Genomic DNA, 15909 nt, shown 5'->3' with positions numbered 1-15909 from the left:
GCTGGAATTTGATCTTACGAGGAAGCTTTAGCTCAGGTGCTCTCATTTAAATACATGTAAAAGGAGAATTAGCTTTATCGGCAACCACTGCACCGAATTTGACAAGATTTATTGCATTTAATAAGAAAAACTTAAAATCTAGTGACTGTTGGTTTCGAATATTTGATTTAGATCCTCAAGTTTTTACTAAAAATTGGCAAAAATAGAAAATGTTCAGAAAATGAAACTATAAGTTTACAACTGCGCAACTCAGCAACCAGTACTCTTACCAGTACTCACGTACGGGGCAGAAACCGGGAGGCTTACGAAAAGGGTTCTACTTAAATTGAGGACGACGCAACGAGCTATGGAAAGAAGAATGATAGGTGTAACGTTAAGGGATAAGAAAAGAGCAGATTGGGTGAGGGAACAAACGCGAGTTAATGATATCTTAGTTGAAATCAAGAAAAAGAAATGGGCATGGGCAGGACACGTAATGAGGAGGGTAGATAACCGATGGTCATTAAGAGTTACGGAATGGATTCCAAGGGATGGAAAGCGTAGTAGAGGGCGGCAGAAAGTTAGGTGGGCGGATGAGATTAAGAAGTTTGCAGGGACAACATGGCCACAATTAGTACATGACCAGGGGTAGTTGGAGAAGTATGGGAGAGGCCTTTGCCCTGCAGTGGGCATAACCAGGCTTATGATGATGATGAACTCAGCAACGAAAATTGATATCACAATTCTGTGAAATGCATATGATAGTACATCTAAAGCAGACAAAATTGATATGTTACACATGAATTTAGAAAAATTCAGTAATATGTAAATACAGCTTTTGCAGAACCCTTATACACAACGTAACAAGTTTACGTAAGATATAAATTGACATGTTGAATTTGTCCGCTTTAAATGATTTAATGGATGCCGTTTACAGAAGCGCGATATCTGTTCTTGATGTCGGGTTATTAATTTATAAACGTCGTGCGTCTATTTTTTTCGATCTTTCAAATGTTTGAAAATCGTTTCGGCAAAATTCAAGGCCTAATTCGAAATTCCGCTTTCAACAGTCACTAGAATTTAACTTTCTCTTTCACATACAACAAATTTCATCAGAATTGGTCCAGGGGTTATCTCAGAAAAGCATTTTTGCGTTTTACATGTATTTGAATAGGCCGCGTCGGAGTTGGGCCCGAGCTAAAGCTTCTTCTTACGAAAATTTCTAGCGTAAGAGTAGGTACCAGCCAACCGTGATGTTGGACATATTAGCGAATGCGATCGGCCAATGGCAAACAGCACTCTTACGGTCAAAAAGTGTTAGGTACTCACAGAGTGGATGCGCCATGACGTCATGTTACACTGGCTAGCTCACTTCCTGCGGTTGCTGCGGCTGCCAAACGCAAGTGCAGCCAGAAGAAATACGTGCGGCACTCTTGCTTATAATTATTACAATAACTTAATTATGTCTTCACACCTAGTAGTGTCGCTACTCAAAGTGAGTAAATGTTGTCCCGTGTCACGACGTCGTGATAATGTCGATGACGCAGCTCATCGCAGACCACTCTTAAATTAATATTATAGAGAATTAAATAAGACCAACTTTAGCCTCGAATGAAATTAAAAGTATTTCCGAACCTTCGTACTTGCTAAGCGTCATTTATTTGCGTGCGAGGATCACGTGGCAGATGTTTACGAATTCGAAAACATATGCGGATATTCCTTTTAAAAACTTTGTTTAGCTGCATATGCACCATTGTTGCGCGCTCAGCGTCTGCAAGTAGGCGTGTCTTCAGTGGCGTAGCCAGAAATTTGTTTCAGGGGGCGTGGGCTGGGGAAGGGCGCGCACCCGGTACGCCACCCCCTGGGTTCGCCACAGTGTCTTCCCTCTTGCTTGTTCCCCTTCTCATCAAGCAGGAACCACTTCTATTTCTCTATATGCTGTTTCCGTGACCAGAACATTGCATAGGGTTACATGCGATGGTTACATATGTTACATAGTGCTACATGTATTAGCCAGTGTTTTGACACAAAAAAACAGCTGCACTTTGAGGAGTGTGACGCACGTGGCAGTCGTTTTTCGAGAGTTGCAACACTGCTCACTGGGAGAGTGACGCTCATCACGACAGCTTTCTTCAGCTGCCGCAAAACAAACGGAAGAAATGAAAGTAAACGAAAGTAGTTCACGTCGATTATCTGGCGCCCTGCGTCGTTGGATCCGTGTTTGGGTGGCGGCGCCGTTGCCGCCTTTCTCCGCACGGCACATCGCACGCGCCAAAACATTTTGACGGCGTCAGTGCGCGTTCCGGCCTAGCTCTGGGGGGACGTAAAAGCAAAACAAACCAAGAGAGAGGGGGGCTCTCGGTCGGCCGTCTTCTCGAGGCTAGGCCGTAATTTGACTGCAATCAAGCAAGCCCGCCCGCTCGCGCGGGCACCCTGCCCCCCCATATCTCTATCCTCACTCTCCCCGCCGCCTCGATATCGGGTTGTACCTTGGACTCGCGACACACCCAGGGTTGGGACGACGGCAACGCACGCCCCGCCGGCGAAAGCGGCAGAGGAAGCATCGGCCCTGCGGCAGCGAGCTCTCAGAAGTGCACAAAATGCGGACAACGCCCTTGGCATTCCCTGCTTGTTCGCCTCTTTCTCTCTTTCGCTGCCTTCCAATGTTCTTCGCATGCTACAGAGCCCCACTTCCCTCGAAGAGCGGAATGGTTTCACCCAAGGTCGCGCATGCGCAACAACGCAGTCGCCGTCTGTTCATAAACGCGCTCACCGTCCCCCCTGGGAGCGAAGTGGTTTCGCCCAAGGTCGCGCATGCGCAAAAGCCACGTAGTTCACATTGCCGTCCGCTCGTGCCGCGTGTGGAGTTCGCGGGTGAGCCGGCGCTCGCGATTGAGTGCGTGATGTTTGTCGGCGCAGTTTGTAACGGCTGACTGCTCCTCTCAATGGTTTACTGACTGATCTTCTGCCTGTACTGTGGGAACCAGCCTATCGCCACGTCTATCTTTGCTGCCGCGTGGACCAATGGTTCGGCCAGTTCTGCGTAGCTCCGGATATATGCGAAGCTCTCCCCCGATACGGCGGCCCACGTGCTGCTGCTATCTGGAGTGCTGGCTGTCGATGGGGTGCTTGTCGCAGAGATCTCTGTTGTCATTAAGGGAACAACAAGGTCTTGTGAGCGCCTGATTTGGGCAGTGCGCACCTTTTACTTTTCCCTTGCTGTCGCAAACGTGTACGAAAGTCGTGCAAGCACATCCACCGCAGCTGACCATTCTAACGGCACTTTGAAGCGAAGTTAGAATTTTCTGTAGTAATCGCTGTAAACTAGTTACCCTAAAGTCTTCATATTCATATCTTGTGTGATAATTTTGCTGTACTCCCTTGGTGCGCTCGGAAGTATTTTCAGCGTTGTCGCCTCAATGCCATGATCAAAGACGGTCGCTTGAACGCCTATGCACGGCACGTTGTTTTTTCATCCACTTTCATTGCCGTTAATTTATCATTTCTTTGATTCAGTTTGTAAGCACAAGTAATTTCCCCTATGTTTTCCTTGGTGTCTTTGTTTGTTGGCTTCTCATGATATGCATGGTTTGTATTTCGTACAATTCTTTACGACGTCACTTGTGTTTAATAGTTTACAGCAAGACTTGACATAGTATACCTGTTCATTAGCCTTAAATATCAATCGTATTTACTCGTACTTGGCGATTTGCTTACCATGGAATTATTTCTGCATTTGAGTGCGCCTTCATAAAGCAGCATCCTTTTCCCCGAAATCATGCGTTTCATGACGTGTCGCACAGTCTGTTCAAGTTACAGCAAAAGCCAGAAATCCAACTTAATTAAGGCAATTAAGGCGTGTATAATATGCAGAGTACTCCTACCTATGAGGGTCTTGTTCACAGTGAGCAGCTGAGCACTCGCTGTGGGTAACGGGCGTTGGTCAAACAACCCGTCACTGCAGTGAAACGGTGCAACCGCTACAATGATCCGTCGGTGGCAAATTAGTTCCGAGCCTGGTAAACCTTCCTAGTAAGTGCACAGCTCTCAGCAGTTGTGCTTTTCGTACAGCGCCCACCGTGTGCAAGTGACCGTGGATTGTTAGTTGACCAAACTCTGACAAATAAGAGTGCGATATTTATTCGATAGAACGAACTAATGAGGTCCAAGCAGGGTGGGCAGTGTAGAGGAAAATACAACAGCGATACACAGCAAGACGAACAGCAGCAATGTAACCACGATAATGTTTCGTAATCTGACAGTTTGTGGTTCACAACAATATCATTCACGTATCGTCCTTGGGGAAAAAAGTATAGTAAAACAACTCAGCACCTGCAAAATATGGCATTAGTGTGTTTTGTAGGTGATGTAGGGTGAAGTTCCCATGCACTATAGCTAAAGGTCATTAGTATAGCGATGCATCTTTAATACTGTAAAATTAGTACATAAATTCTAGCCTAAAGATTTGCTTTAGCACTTCTAATAGCGCTGTATGTGATTAGCTTCTATTAGTTGCGATGGCGAGTCTAATGCGGCAAATTTGCTAAATATCAAATTGCAGTATTCTCTTGAAGTCGTTTAAGGCTATGGACGTATAGACTGATAAAAATATTCTGCCTTAAAACGACAGTTATGTATGAGAAACTGTTGACATTTCTTTTCTTATTTCACGAATAGTCGTAACCTTCATTTGATGGCATGCAACAGCAGTGCCGCAATATCCAAGTCCGGCGGAACTAGTTCATTCGTACAAGTATTTAGGAGTAACACTTTCGAGCGATCTTTCCTGGAATTCTCGTTTTACTAACCTAATATCATCCGCGAGCAGAACGTTAGGATTTCTGAAACGCCATCTACATCATGCTCCTCAACAAGTAAAATTATTAGCCTGCAAATCATTTGTCAGGTCAAAACTAGAATTTGCATCGTCTATTTGGAATCCTCATCAAAATTACCTAATTAATGATCTTGAATCTGTACAAAATCGCGCCGCTCGTTTCTTCCACTCGTCATATTCTTTGAGATCAGCGTTTCCTCCTTAAAAACTGCATCCGCATTACCTCCCTTATCGCTCCGTCGTCGCATTGTCAGCCTATCTATATTTCACAAACTCTTTCATAGCCCTATGCACATCGCACCTTATATCCTTCCCCCTACGCCCATATCTCAGCGCACCAGCCATCAACTACAGGTTGCCCGTCCACGCTCACGCACATTCACGTTTTCGAATTCTTTTTTTTTTTCCTCGCACAGCTGCAGACTGGAACGGCCTTCCTAACGACGTTGCTGTCATTATGTGCCCGTCGAAGTTCGTCGAAAATGTAGAAAAAAACTTCCTGTTATTGTGACTACGTATATTTATTCTTGCCACCCCTTATCTAACGCTCCATTTATTGGGGCCTTTAATGTAATACAATGAAATAATACTATACCGCCAGTGCACGACATTTGCGGTCGACAGAAACCTGAAAACTAAGTGGGGTGATGAAATTAGGAAATTTGCAGGCGCAAGTTGGATTTGCAGGCGCAAGACAAGGGTAATTGGAGATCGCAGGCAAAGGCCTTCGCCCTGCAGTGGACATAAACAGGCTGATGATGATGGTGATAAACCTGAAACCTTCGATTGTTCCTTCTGTAGCTTCACGATTAAATGTTTGCGAGTCTAATGTTGTAAAATGCCACCGCAGACGCAGCATTGGGAAACCCGCGTTTGTTTGCTTATATATATATATATATATATATCTTCGTGGACTGCTACACGTGTGACTGCGTACGCAAGGCCGGCGGTGACTGTACAATGAAAATTTCGGGCCTCCATCAAAGTATACTATAGCTTCGCCGGTAGTAAGGTCACTCATTAACAGCAGACAAACGTCGACGCATAAATCTTTCATTAGCAGACACGTTTCCTACACACAGTTGGCTACGTTCCCTGTGTGTTTCCATTTTTTCTACATTTACGTGTTCGTTGCCTATATCTTTCAAGACAGCCACGTCCTTCCGCAGCCGATATATCTCTGTTTATGCTTCCTTCCCGGGACGTCCGCGGTATAAGTCGGCTGACGATCCCTTGAACAACGTCCGCTCGCTCGCCTTCCCGTACGCGCTTCCGTCGCACTCGCCGCAAATGTCCGATACGGCGGCCCCGGGATAATGACGAAAGCAATAATTAGAGACAGGAGGACGAGATGTCCCCGCTGCCTGCGGCGACACGCGGGGAAGATTGACAAGAGAGGAGGCTGAGAGAGGGAGGAGTGCGGTTGAACGGCGCGGGCTGCGATAAGACGAAGCTTCCACCTGGGCGAGCGAGCAAAAGAAAATTGTGCTGTCTCGAAGAAAAGCGAAGAGAAGGACGACCGTGCTCGTTTCATAGCAAGCCCCTCCCAGCGGGCATCGTCGTCCGATGGCGGAATAAATAACGATCGTTACCTCATATCGAGGACGCCGGTTGCACACCCCACCACGCCGCGAGCACGTGGGTGCGCTCGTCAGAGGAGGAGGAGCGCGGCGCGCCTTCTCCGATCGAGCAGACGAACAAGGATGCAGACGACGCACGTGTGAGAAACGGAAGTGTAAGGGGGCTCCGCTGTGTATTTTATTTTTTGAGAGAGATAACTTCGTTCTTTTTTCTAATATTTTTTTTCGGTCCGGCAACGAAAGAAGATTGAAGATTAACGGACGGAGAGCGCGGGGTAGGCGAGGGCATTGACGATAGAAATAAGAAAACGCCTCCGTTGCCTTTCTTTTCTTTTTTAACTCCGCTATCGACCGCTCGAGGCTTCTCAGCTCACCCTCGCTTCCACCGGCTCGCCCTCTTAATTTCGGTTTTTCCTCATTTAGTTTACGGCGCCTCTCTGCCTTTCCGATATGTGATTCTGCCTCTCCCTTCCCGCTGCCTCCTCGTCGCTCCCGTCCCCCCCCTCCTCTTTCGTGCGTCCCCCACTCAGCGCTCGCTCCTTCGTCACCGGGTCATTTTGTTTTCTTTTCGCAGCGCTCGCATCGTTTGGTTGCGGTTCCGCGCGGCCTCCTCTGGCTTGTACATGGGACTGCGTGGGGGTCGTCGTTTCTTGATTTCTTTTTTCTCTCGTTTCGTCGTTTCCCAGTACACGCTGTTGCGGACCCCCTCCAGTGGCGGCTTGTTTCTCCCATCGCTCTCTTTCCTTTTGGAAATGACGTTGATTATTGGAAGGCGAGTCGCGCGGCCGAAGGACGCCCCAGGGCACGAAGCCAACTAACGAAGGCCTGCGCCGCTCCCCACCGGCCAATGAGGGGTGGGTCCCGACGCGTGACGTCACGCGCCGAGCGGTAGGCCAGAAGCCGCCGGTGGGACGGCTGGCCGCCGCTCGCTGCGCGCCTGACACGTTTCGTACTCCCCCCATCCTATCTCGTCTGTATTAGACGTTTTGTTTTTCTTTCTTTCTTACTTGCCTCTCCCCCCCCCCCCCCTGTCCGTCTGTATCGCATGGCTGCGTCGCGCTGAGCACGCGTGCTACCCGTCCCTCTGCATAATGCAGGCTTTTTTCCGAGAGCGCGCGCCCCGCACGCTCTAATGATAAGCCGCGGACCTTGGCAACGAACGGGCGGGACCGCGTGAGCGTACGCGCCGCGCAGGCGGGCGCGAAATGCCGTGCTGCATAGTTTCGGGGGCTTGGCACTCGGTGGCATCGTGGCTGTTCTTTCTCTTTTCTTTTTCGTTGCTTTTGGACAATATCAAGCTCTCCTTTGATTGCTTTCGTTTTTCGTTGCATTATTCAGACGTTCCTTGAACGAACATTCCGTGCGTTCTTTTCTTTTACCATGGGATGGATACCTCGCAGATCGACCATTTGGTGGCGGAGGCGGATTAGGAGCGTTTGAGGGGGTTTTCTTCTTTGCATCGTATTTTTTACCCGTTATCTCTCGTAGCCGCGCTTTTAAACGCCTGACATGCTTTCAGGCTACGGGTTGGTGCGCTATCGTAGGATACAAACAGCTTGGACTAAAACTAAAGAGGCACCGGATGATACCACGACTTGCGCGAAATCCTGACCACACGTGGGGAACGACGGCTCTGGACGGTTTCGCGAGGCTCAGTAAACGCAATTAGTCCTCTGAATCACGAGAAGCTGATTTTATTGCGGAAAAGGATATGAAAGCCGGTCAAGTTGGAGTGGTTCATAGCTACTTTAGGTTGCGACAAGAACTAGGACAAAAGAAGGAGTGAACTGACAGGATGATGAATAACTGTTTACTGCATTCATAGCCACCACTGCTGAAGATTTCAGTCTGCTGGTGCAGTTTACTCTGCGCTGCGAACTTCGTAGTGCTGAAAGTAGGGCGGTCATCGTCCTATGGACGCCATTGTAACATTCGCGACGACTATATGCGTTTGCTGATGTGTTTGTATGGTGCTTCCTCGGTGACTATGCATGTGTGCTTACGCCTTTGGAAGTTTTGTATTTGTTTGTTGGTACACTATCGCGGTCATCCTTCCGCATATCTTAAAATGTAAGTGCGTAATCGTAAGTGAAAATATAGAATAAAACCTGGTTTCACAGTGCCTCAAATTATTCGGTTGTTACTGTCGGTACCCTCAATATAATTTGGCATAGGTAGAAGGCATGCCTCTTTTGAGAACAGGAATACCGCGGACTACGCCGAGCCTTGGTTATTACGTACTGATGAACGAGATGTACCTATAGATCTTTTTGCAAAACCGTTTACGTGCAAGGACGAGTCCTATGATTTGATGCCTGCTGATAATGATAATCAGAGAGAGAATAATGACGACGCCAAATAATCGACAGTAGATGTGAGGAATAAAAAAAAAATGTGAATCCACACTCTATTTCCCGGATGTGTGTGGCTTGTGCGTATGAGCTGCCAAGACAAACTAGAAATTAATATTGAAATGTACTCGTAAATTACTGTTTTGCAACAGCAAAACCACTCCCGTTACCGTGACAGGAGGCTTCGTAAGGCACTTACTTCGTAATATTTGTAATCTAAAGATGCTTGGTGACGCCGTCCGAAAGTAAATAAATTCCCACACCCGTCACATCATGGATTTCGACAGCGTCCTCACTGGTCTAGTTAATTGTTTACCGGTACAAGGAGTAGTACATTCATTTCAAAAGAAGCGAACCTAGCAAATTTTTCAGATTAAAAGAAATTATGCCAAACAGTCCCAAATACGAGAATATGTTTGAAATCCGTGATATCACACTGCTGTACCGTTGTCGAGGTTACGGCACGAAATGTGTAGAAAATAAAGTTTGGTGTTCATTTCCTCCAGTACTAATCAACCTATTTACGCCTGATGAATAGAAATGAAGTTTCCAAAGACTGCACATGTAAACATATTTAGCGTTGCTGTTTAGTGTACCTTTATTATAACCTCTCGTATTTATCAATGCTACCACCGGCCCGCCGTTTATAGCTCTACTGGTCCTGCTGCAGCTGTCCTCTTACGACACAAGGATTAACAGGCGTATTTGCTTCTTATCGGAGATAATGAAAGCTACAGTTGCGCTGTTCAAACGGTTCCATACCATTCTGGCGAGACGCCAGAATGGTATGTACGCCGGCATCCGATATGTATGTACGCCGATATCCTCCAGACTTCAGGTATGCCCATTTACCATTCGCTCGTACCACAAACACAGGCTCGAAGCCGCACGTGCGACAAGGCAGTTCGCACTTTCGCGCCAGCGTTTCCCATGTCTTATGTCCTGTTCGTGCTTATCGTGTGCTTTTAAACTGTAATGACTTGGGGTAGCTCACTTCACTAAACACACTAGCGCCAACGACTGTGTACACGTTTGTGTACATATCATTCATTCGATTCATATCAGTGACCTGCCAAAATCCTACTTAAGCTTCGAAGTTGAATGTATTGAAAGGTCCAGGAATCGGCAAAACTGAAAAGTAATGATTGAAAACGCACTAACCGGAAATGCCGTTTGTTTGCTGCGCCTCTGCAGATATCTTCCAACATTTTCGCCGATAGCATCGGCAAACCTGCGCTACAATCTTTTTGTCAATGCAGCACAGTGATGCGCACTGGGGAGAGCGAGTTTGTGAGCACTGCCTAATCAGCACGTGAGATTTTTGAAACACGGAATCTCGAAAAAAAAAAAAGAGAAAATAATTCCACGGTGTTTCCAAGCGGACCTCTGTGCGCGGAATCCACGGTAATGGTAATACTCGTAGTGGCGGTGCCTCCATCTATCAGTACGCGTTTGAAATATTTGCCCTCCGGAAACTAGCCTAGCGCCATCTATCTTGGAGCAGTCAAGTTAGCTTTTTCACCTCGTCTTCCAGCCTATTTCTTGCCGTACTTGTCGCGGCTCTGCTGTACTCGCTTTCTTTACGTAAGATCGACGTCTCAGCCTTCCCGTTTATCGTCGAACCGATGTGCCGGAGGTGTCGGCTATCGTACGCAGCCATCGCTAAATTCGTTCTTAATGTCCCAACCGCCGTAGCTGCCGACGGCATCGTTATAAGTTTCCGGTCTCGAATATCCACAGCCTCATCAACAATTAAATAAGGAAATGTCAAGAAATTGTACGCGGTTGAGTAGCCCGATCGTTGTCGAAAATAGTGCGACGAGGGCTCTGGCGAGGAACAAACCGCAAACAGAAAAACGAAAGAAAAGTCCAGAATTGAAGAGGGCATCACCAATGCGGGCCCATCATGTATGCAGATAGCTCTGCAAACCAGATGCCGGGTTCTGCCGGAGTCATTAACGTCATTAGCAGGCCGTTAAATCCCGCACGAATTTCGGCGAAGAACAACGTAAAGATGCGACGAATGATAGGAAAGAGAGACATAAATATCGAACTCCATGCAGCCCCTCGCAGTGGGGGTTGGGAGGCGGCAAAGAAACGCACATAATTTTTTGCCGGAATAAAATAATTAAACAAAATGTAAAGAAAAAAATATATATAAGGAAAGGAACGCGCGATGAGCGGAAGGGGCTTGGAAAGGAAAAAATTTAGCGCTGCCAGATGGCGGTGTTTGTGCTGGGCGCTGCGCGAAGCCAGAAGAAGCGGATGAAGCGAAGCCAATCCAAGCACGGGAAGCGCAGGGTGCTTTTGCGACAAAGAAGAAAGAAAAAAAGAGGAAAGAGAGGGAGAAAGAGTAAGACGAAAGAGCTGGAGATAAACTCAGAGGCGGAGGAGGAAAGAAAGATGGATTGGTGGATAGATAGATGAAAGTTTGAGCAGAGAGGGACCGCGGTGGAGAGGGTGGTGGAAGAAAAGACTGCTGCAGGCAAAGTTGGAGGGCGAAGGTAACAAAAATATATACAAAGGGAGAAAGAGCAGCGATGCGAACAGAAAAATAAAAGTGTACAAAGGAGGCCGCTTTGCTATTGGGCTCAACCTCCTCTCCGCCGCAGTTGTGGGCGGAGCGAAAAATCCATTCGCTCCCACCCCGCTCGGCCGACGTGGCTCGCTCGGGGCGGCATGGGGCTCTCTTTAATTTGCGGCGCTACGCGTAGAGGAGGTGGTGCGCGTCTGCGCTCTTTGTCTAGCCCTTCTTTCCTCCCCACTCCCTCTTCAGGCTTATCTTTCCTTCTCTCCTTCTTCATGTGACCCTACCTACTTCATCCGAGCGGCACGGCGTACAGCCGGGTAGCCTGGCGTTTCCACATAGGTTGCCTCCCCCCCTTGCCTCCCGCCTCATTCTTTTCCCCTCTTCTCGGCGTTGCTTGGCTTGCACGACGAATCGAACACCGCGCGGCTTGCTTGTATTTTTTTCCACTTGGGACGAGGAATGAGCGAGCGCTGTCGGAGCTCTGCTTTCTTTTTATTTTGCTGTTTTGCGTCGCCGACGAACTATGGGAAGAAGAACCACGCGCGCCGCCCGCCCGAGCCGAGGATCGCAGGCTGCGTGAACTACCTACCGACCATCGACGAAGTTCGAGCCGCGTGACCACGTCGCCGCGGCAAGTACTGACATTTACGAATGCGACGTCGCGGTGTCAGCATGGCGATGAGTCGCCTACGTACGGGCCCCGGCACCAGCCGAAATAAAGGGACGGTGCTGGCAAACGAAGTCGCCAAATAGCTACCGTGCTGTGTCGCGCCAGGCGCCAGTATGGCGACGAGGAAGCGATTGGTTGTTGGTCCGTCGATCGATGCTGGCTGTCGCGAGTGCGGATTGGCGCGGATGAGCATTTCCTTCTTATTATTTTGACCACGCGCTTTTTTGGTGCGTGAGTGCAAGCACAGCTGTTCCACAGTGCACGAGCGCTGTCCTCCGCAGTCTTTTGCCAGGCATGTTTCTCGTGACTTTTTTATCTTTGTTTTTTTGGCACTTTGTTGCGCTGACAACCAACAGTGCGATGCGGCATTGTCATTTTTTAGTGAGCATTCATTGGCAAGTTTCAGTTTGGCTCGTTGGTTGTTTGATGTGAGCACGTTTCTGTAGCATCTCGGGTGAAGCCAAAAGCTTGGCAACATTAGTTGATTAAAACTCTCTGCTGGGCTACTTCGTACATAGTTCAAGGCTAGGAATGGCACGACACAAAATGCACGAAGTTGGCACTCGTCCCCATCACTTGCCATTCTTAACCTTGAGCATTAGCTGAACATATTTGCCTCATCTTCCACCCTTCACAGCATGTATTTTACGAAGTGTAAACACTTCTATAAATTGTGCGTTACTGAATAGTAAAGGAAAGCAAAGCTGGGAAAACTTCATTTTTTTAAAGATCAGTGTTGAATTCACAACAACAATCCAGCACATGCTTTGCTTTGTGGTAGACTGGAGGATCAAAATTTAACATGCCTATTTAACACGCAGGGTTTGGCCATGCTGTGTGACAACTTTATTATTAGCTACATGGGACTTGAGGAATACTCACGAACTATAGATTGCTTGTGGGGCCTTTATCAAGGTCACGAGAGTTCTGTGTTAGCAGATGGTTTAATGAATAGTTCTTTTACATATAGCATCAGAGGTCGCGGGATCGAATCCCGGCCACGGTGGCCGTATTTCGATGGGGGCGAAATGCGGTTTACTGGTGTACTTAGATTTAGGTGCATGTTAAAGAACCCCAGGTGGTCGACACTTCCGGAGTTCTCCACTACGGCGTGCCTTATAATCAGAAAGTGGTTTTGGCACGTAAAACCCCATAATTTAATTTTTTTAAATCCTGGTCATTGTTAATAATGCGTAGTTTCCTCTCTTTTCGGCTGCCCAACAGAACGTGTGAAGATGGTAGCGGTGAATTAGTGAAGAGGAGGCAGGCCTGCTGCACCCAACGGGATCATGGTTTCCACGCAGACTGCCATGCCACCGCCCGCACCACCGCCTGCCGTAAGCTCACCCATGAATGCCCAGCAGGTTGGTCTCGTGCTGAAATAACAATACATAAAACCTGAAAATAATGAAACTGCTGAGGCTTGACTAATGTTACTATTCTATTTCAATTTGATTCATTTTTGCACTTCATCAATGGTTCGAGCAGCGCCTTGCTTGCGTAATCACCTGACTCTGACAACAACGCAGAAAGGTGTACGATAAGGTGGGAATGATGTCAGCAAGATAGAATTGTTACATTGTGCTGGTTATGAATGGCAGATAGCATTGTGCTTTTGTGTGTCTTGCAACTTTATATGGCACGCCGTGCTAAATTGTCCTCTTGTAGGAAAAGAATTCAAGCACTCGCAGAACCTTAAAAAAATGTGCATGGAAGCTCACAGATTCGTGTTTCATTTACCAGGTACATTCATTAGGCTGCATGTCGTAGCCCCCCTCAAGTGTTTACCACCCTAAGATTGGACTTAAGCTCAATGCTTGTCAAGCAGTAGCAGATTTTTTGTGACTTTTATAAAATATATCTTTCGTGTGGGTTAATCTACATTGTGACAAATGACACAGCATGCTTGAAAGCTTATCTTGTATGTTGCTACTAAGGTGTGTGTGTGTAATCTGTAGTTGCTATACTCTCCGTGCCAGACTTTATGTCGGACCAAATGTTGCCGAGTTTGGTGGTGCAGTTTTCTACAGTACTCTTGACTGTGAAAAAACTTCCACAATAAGCACAGTTTTTCCCATTTTTCAGGCTAGCTTGGGAATCTTTATCTCATACACCTGGCTTACCGCCAGAATATTCCAGTGGGACGCTAAGCATGTCGGCACCGCAGCGGCTTCAATTGAAATGGAGCCACTGCTATGAGTACAAACCTTTAGAGAATTTCATTTTCTCCAATGAACTTGTAATTCATGGTGTGCTCGTGCACAACCTGCTAACACACCACTCCATTTCACACAATGCATAATATTAAGCATGAATTCCCAAAAGTCTGATAATGAAGCCAATATGGCAGTTGATAGAGCCAGGTGTGATTATCGTTACACTAGTATATTATTTACTTTGCTTGCAATTTGAAGATCAAGACCATTAGAATGCGTTGCATTGAAGTGCCTTACTAGATGAAAAGTCAATGTGAAGATTGTTTGGTGACTTGATGACTTTTACATCATGTGATTACGTCTTTTTTCTTTTATCTACTGTACTTCCCCCATTAGAGCTTGAATGTCACTAGTGCCTGTTTTTGTATGCATGTGTTTATGACTCTCTTCGTTGTGCGGATTGTAGAAGTCTGTCTCGCAATATTTGCCGCAGCAGCAACAACAGCAGCAGCAACAGACTCAGCAGCAGCAGCCACAACAGGTTGTGGTCAGTTCACAGCCCAACCTGGCATCACCCACCTCTGTGGCTGTGACCCAGGTTCCCAACCAGGTCACCATGACCACTAGCGCCCACCTGCAGCCTCAGCAACCACAGTCACCCATCGGTGGCCCCATGCCCCCGCACTCGTCGACATGCACTGTCATCCCCCAACAGGCGATCCAGAGCATGACCCAGTCACAGTTGCAGCCCGTAAGTGGTTACCACTATTGTGCTATCGTATTATGCCCAGTCTTGTGGCTTCCTGCACTACACATTTGGCTGGTGTATTGTTTCAAGCTATTCAGGGTCTTCCAGTTATCGAATAGCTTAATTTGCTGTTTACTAGCATCTCAGTTAGCTCTACTGGTAGTGCAGTTGCCCTTATCTTGGGTGGGTTGTGTAACTTAGGAGCAGGTTCAGATTTCTTCCGACTGTGCAGCTGCTATCTTAAGGCACAGAATGTGTTCTCCCTGTAGTGTGCATAGGTTGGCGAGGTAAACAGAACTTACTCAGGCGGCATTTAAAAATATATGTTTAACTTAGGCCTTAGTCGGACTCAGCATCATTGAAATCTGACTCAACCGGGCTTACTTCATCTCAAACACGCCAAAAGCAGACTCAGTTGGACTCAGGCTCACTGGTTAGTGCGAGTCCAAGCTAGTCGACTTACGAATGAGTTCGCCGACCTATAGTAGTATGTTATGTTTGATGGGCGCAGTACCAAGGAAGTTGGCTGTTTCAAGAACATGTCTTTAGTGCAGAGCAAGAATGGTCCATGAAGGAGCTTGGGTGCTAGTCCTGCGAGGTTAAAGTGTTGAGTGACGATAAGCAATGCTGACATATCGGCAGATGCTTATAAGCGCTTGCATTGGCAAGAAGGGCGGATGGCTAGTACAATGAAAAAAGAGTTCATTGCACAGTGTTATAAAAAAAGGCTACATACTGTTATCCAAAAACATTCTGCTACAGTAAGGACAAAAGCAAGTGTTTCTTTCATTTCTTAAGTTGACAGAGAGGTAGAAAAGTCCACAATTTTGGCGTGCGCCATCCATTGTTTCTTTTTATTCTTTATGTCATGAGCATTACGTAATAGCTTGTTTGCCTGTTTCTTCAATTGCGTTGCATGCACCTTGAGTGAATATTGCTATGCATCACCATTTTACATTTTCCAAATGACTGCTTTGCCAGTTTCTTGCTATGATTGAATTAGCGGTCTCACACATGTCATGCTACGGTATCTTAAGTTTTGTGACCATTGTCACGAA

At 47.0% G+C, this 15909-nt stretch overlaps 1 protein-coding gene across 13 annotated transcripts in view; it reads left to right on the top strand.

Annotated features, from left to right (window-relative positions):
• LOC126518504 (uncharacterized) overlaps positions 1-15909 on the top strand; it is a 212639-nt gene that overhangs the window by 165053 nt on the left and 31677 nt on the right. For 11 of the 13 annotated variants that reach the window (XM_072287101.1, XM_072287106.1, XM_072287103.1 and 8 more), the window contains exons 4-5: positions 13172-13311; positions 14597-14854. In XM_072287101.1, the coding sequence (XP_072143202.1) occupies positions 13237-13311; positions 14597-14854 (333 nt within the window). In that variant the 5' untranslated portion in view covers positions 13172-13236. Of the gene's footprint in view, positions 1-9632; positions 11909-13171; positions 13312-14596; positions 14855-15909 lie in introns of those variants that run through there. The other 2 variants (XM_072287099.1, XM_072287100.1) reach the window with 2 other exon arrangements.

Source organism: Dermacentor andersoni, chromosome 3 (assembly GCF_023375885.2).
Source record: "Dermacentor andersoni chromosome 3, qqDerAnde1_hic_scaffold, whole genome shotgun sequence".
Classification (NCBI taxonomy): Eukaryota; Metazoa; Arthropoda; class Arachnida; order Ixodida; family Ixodidae; genus Dermacentor; species Dermacentor andersoni.
Note: the sequence above shows the minus strand (reverse complement) of the source record. Positions and strands in the feature narration are given on the sequence as shown.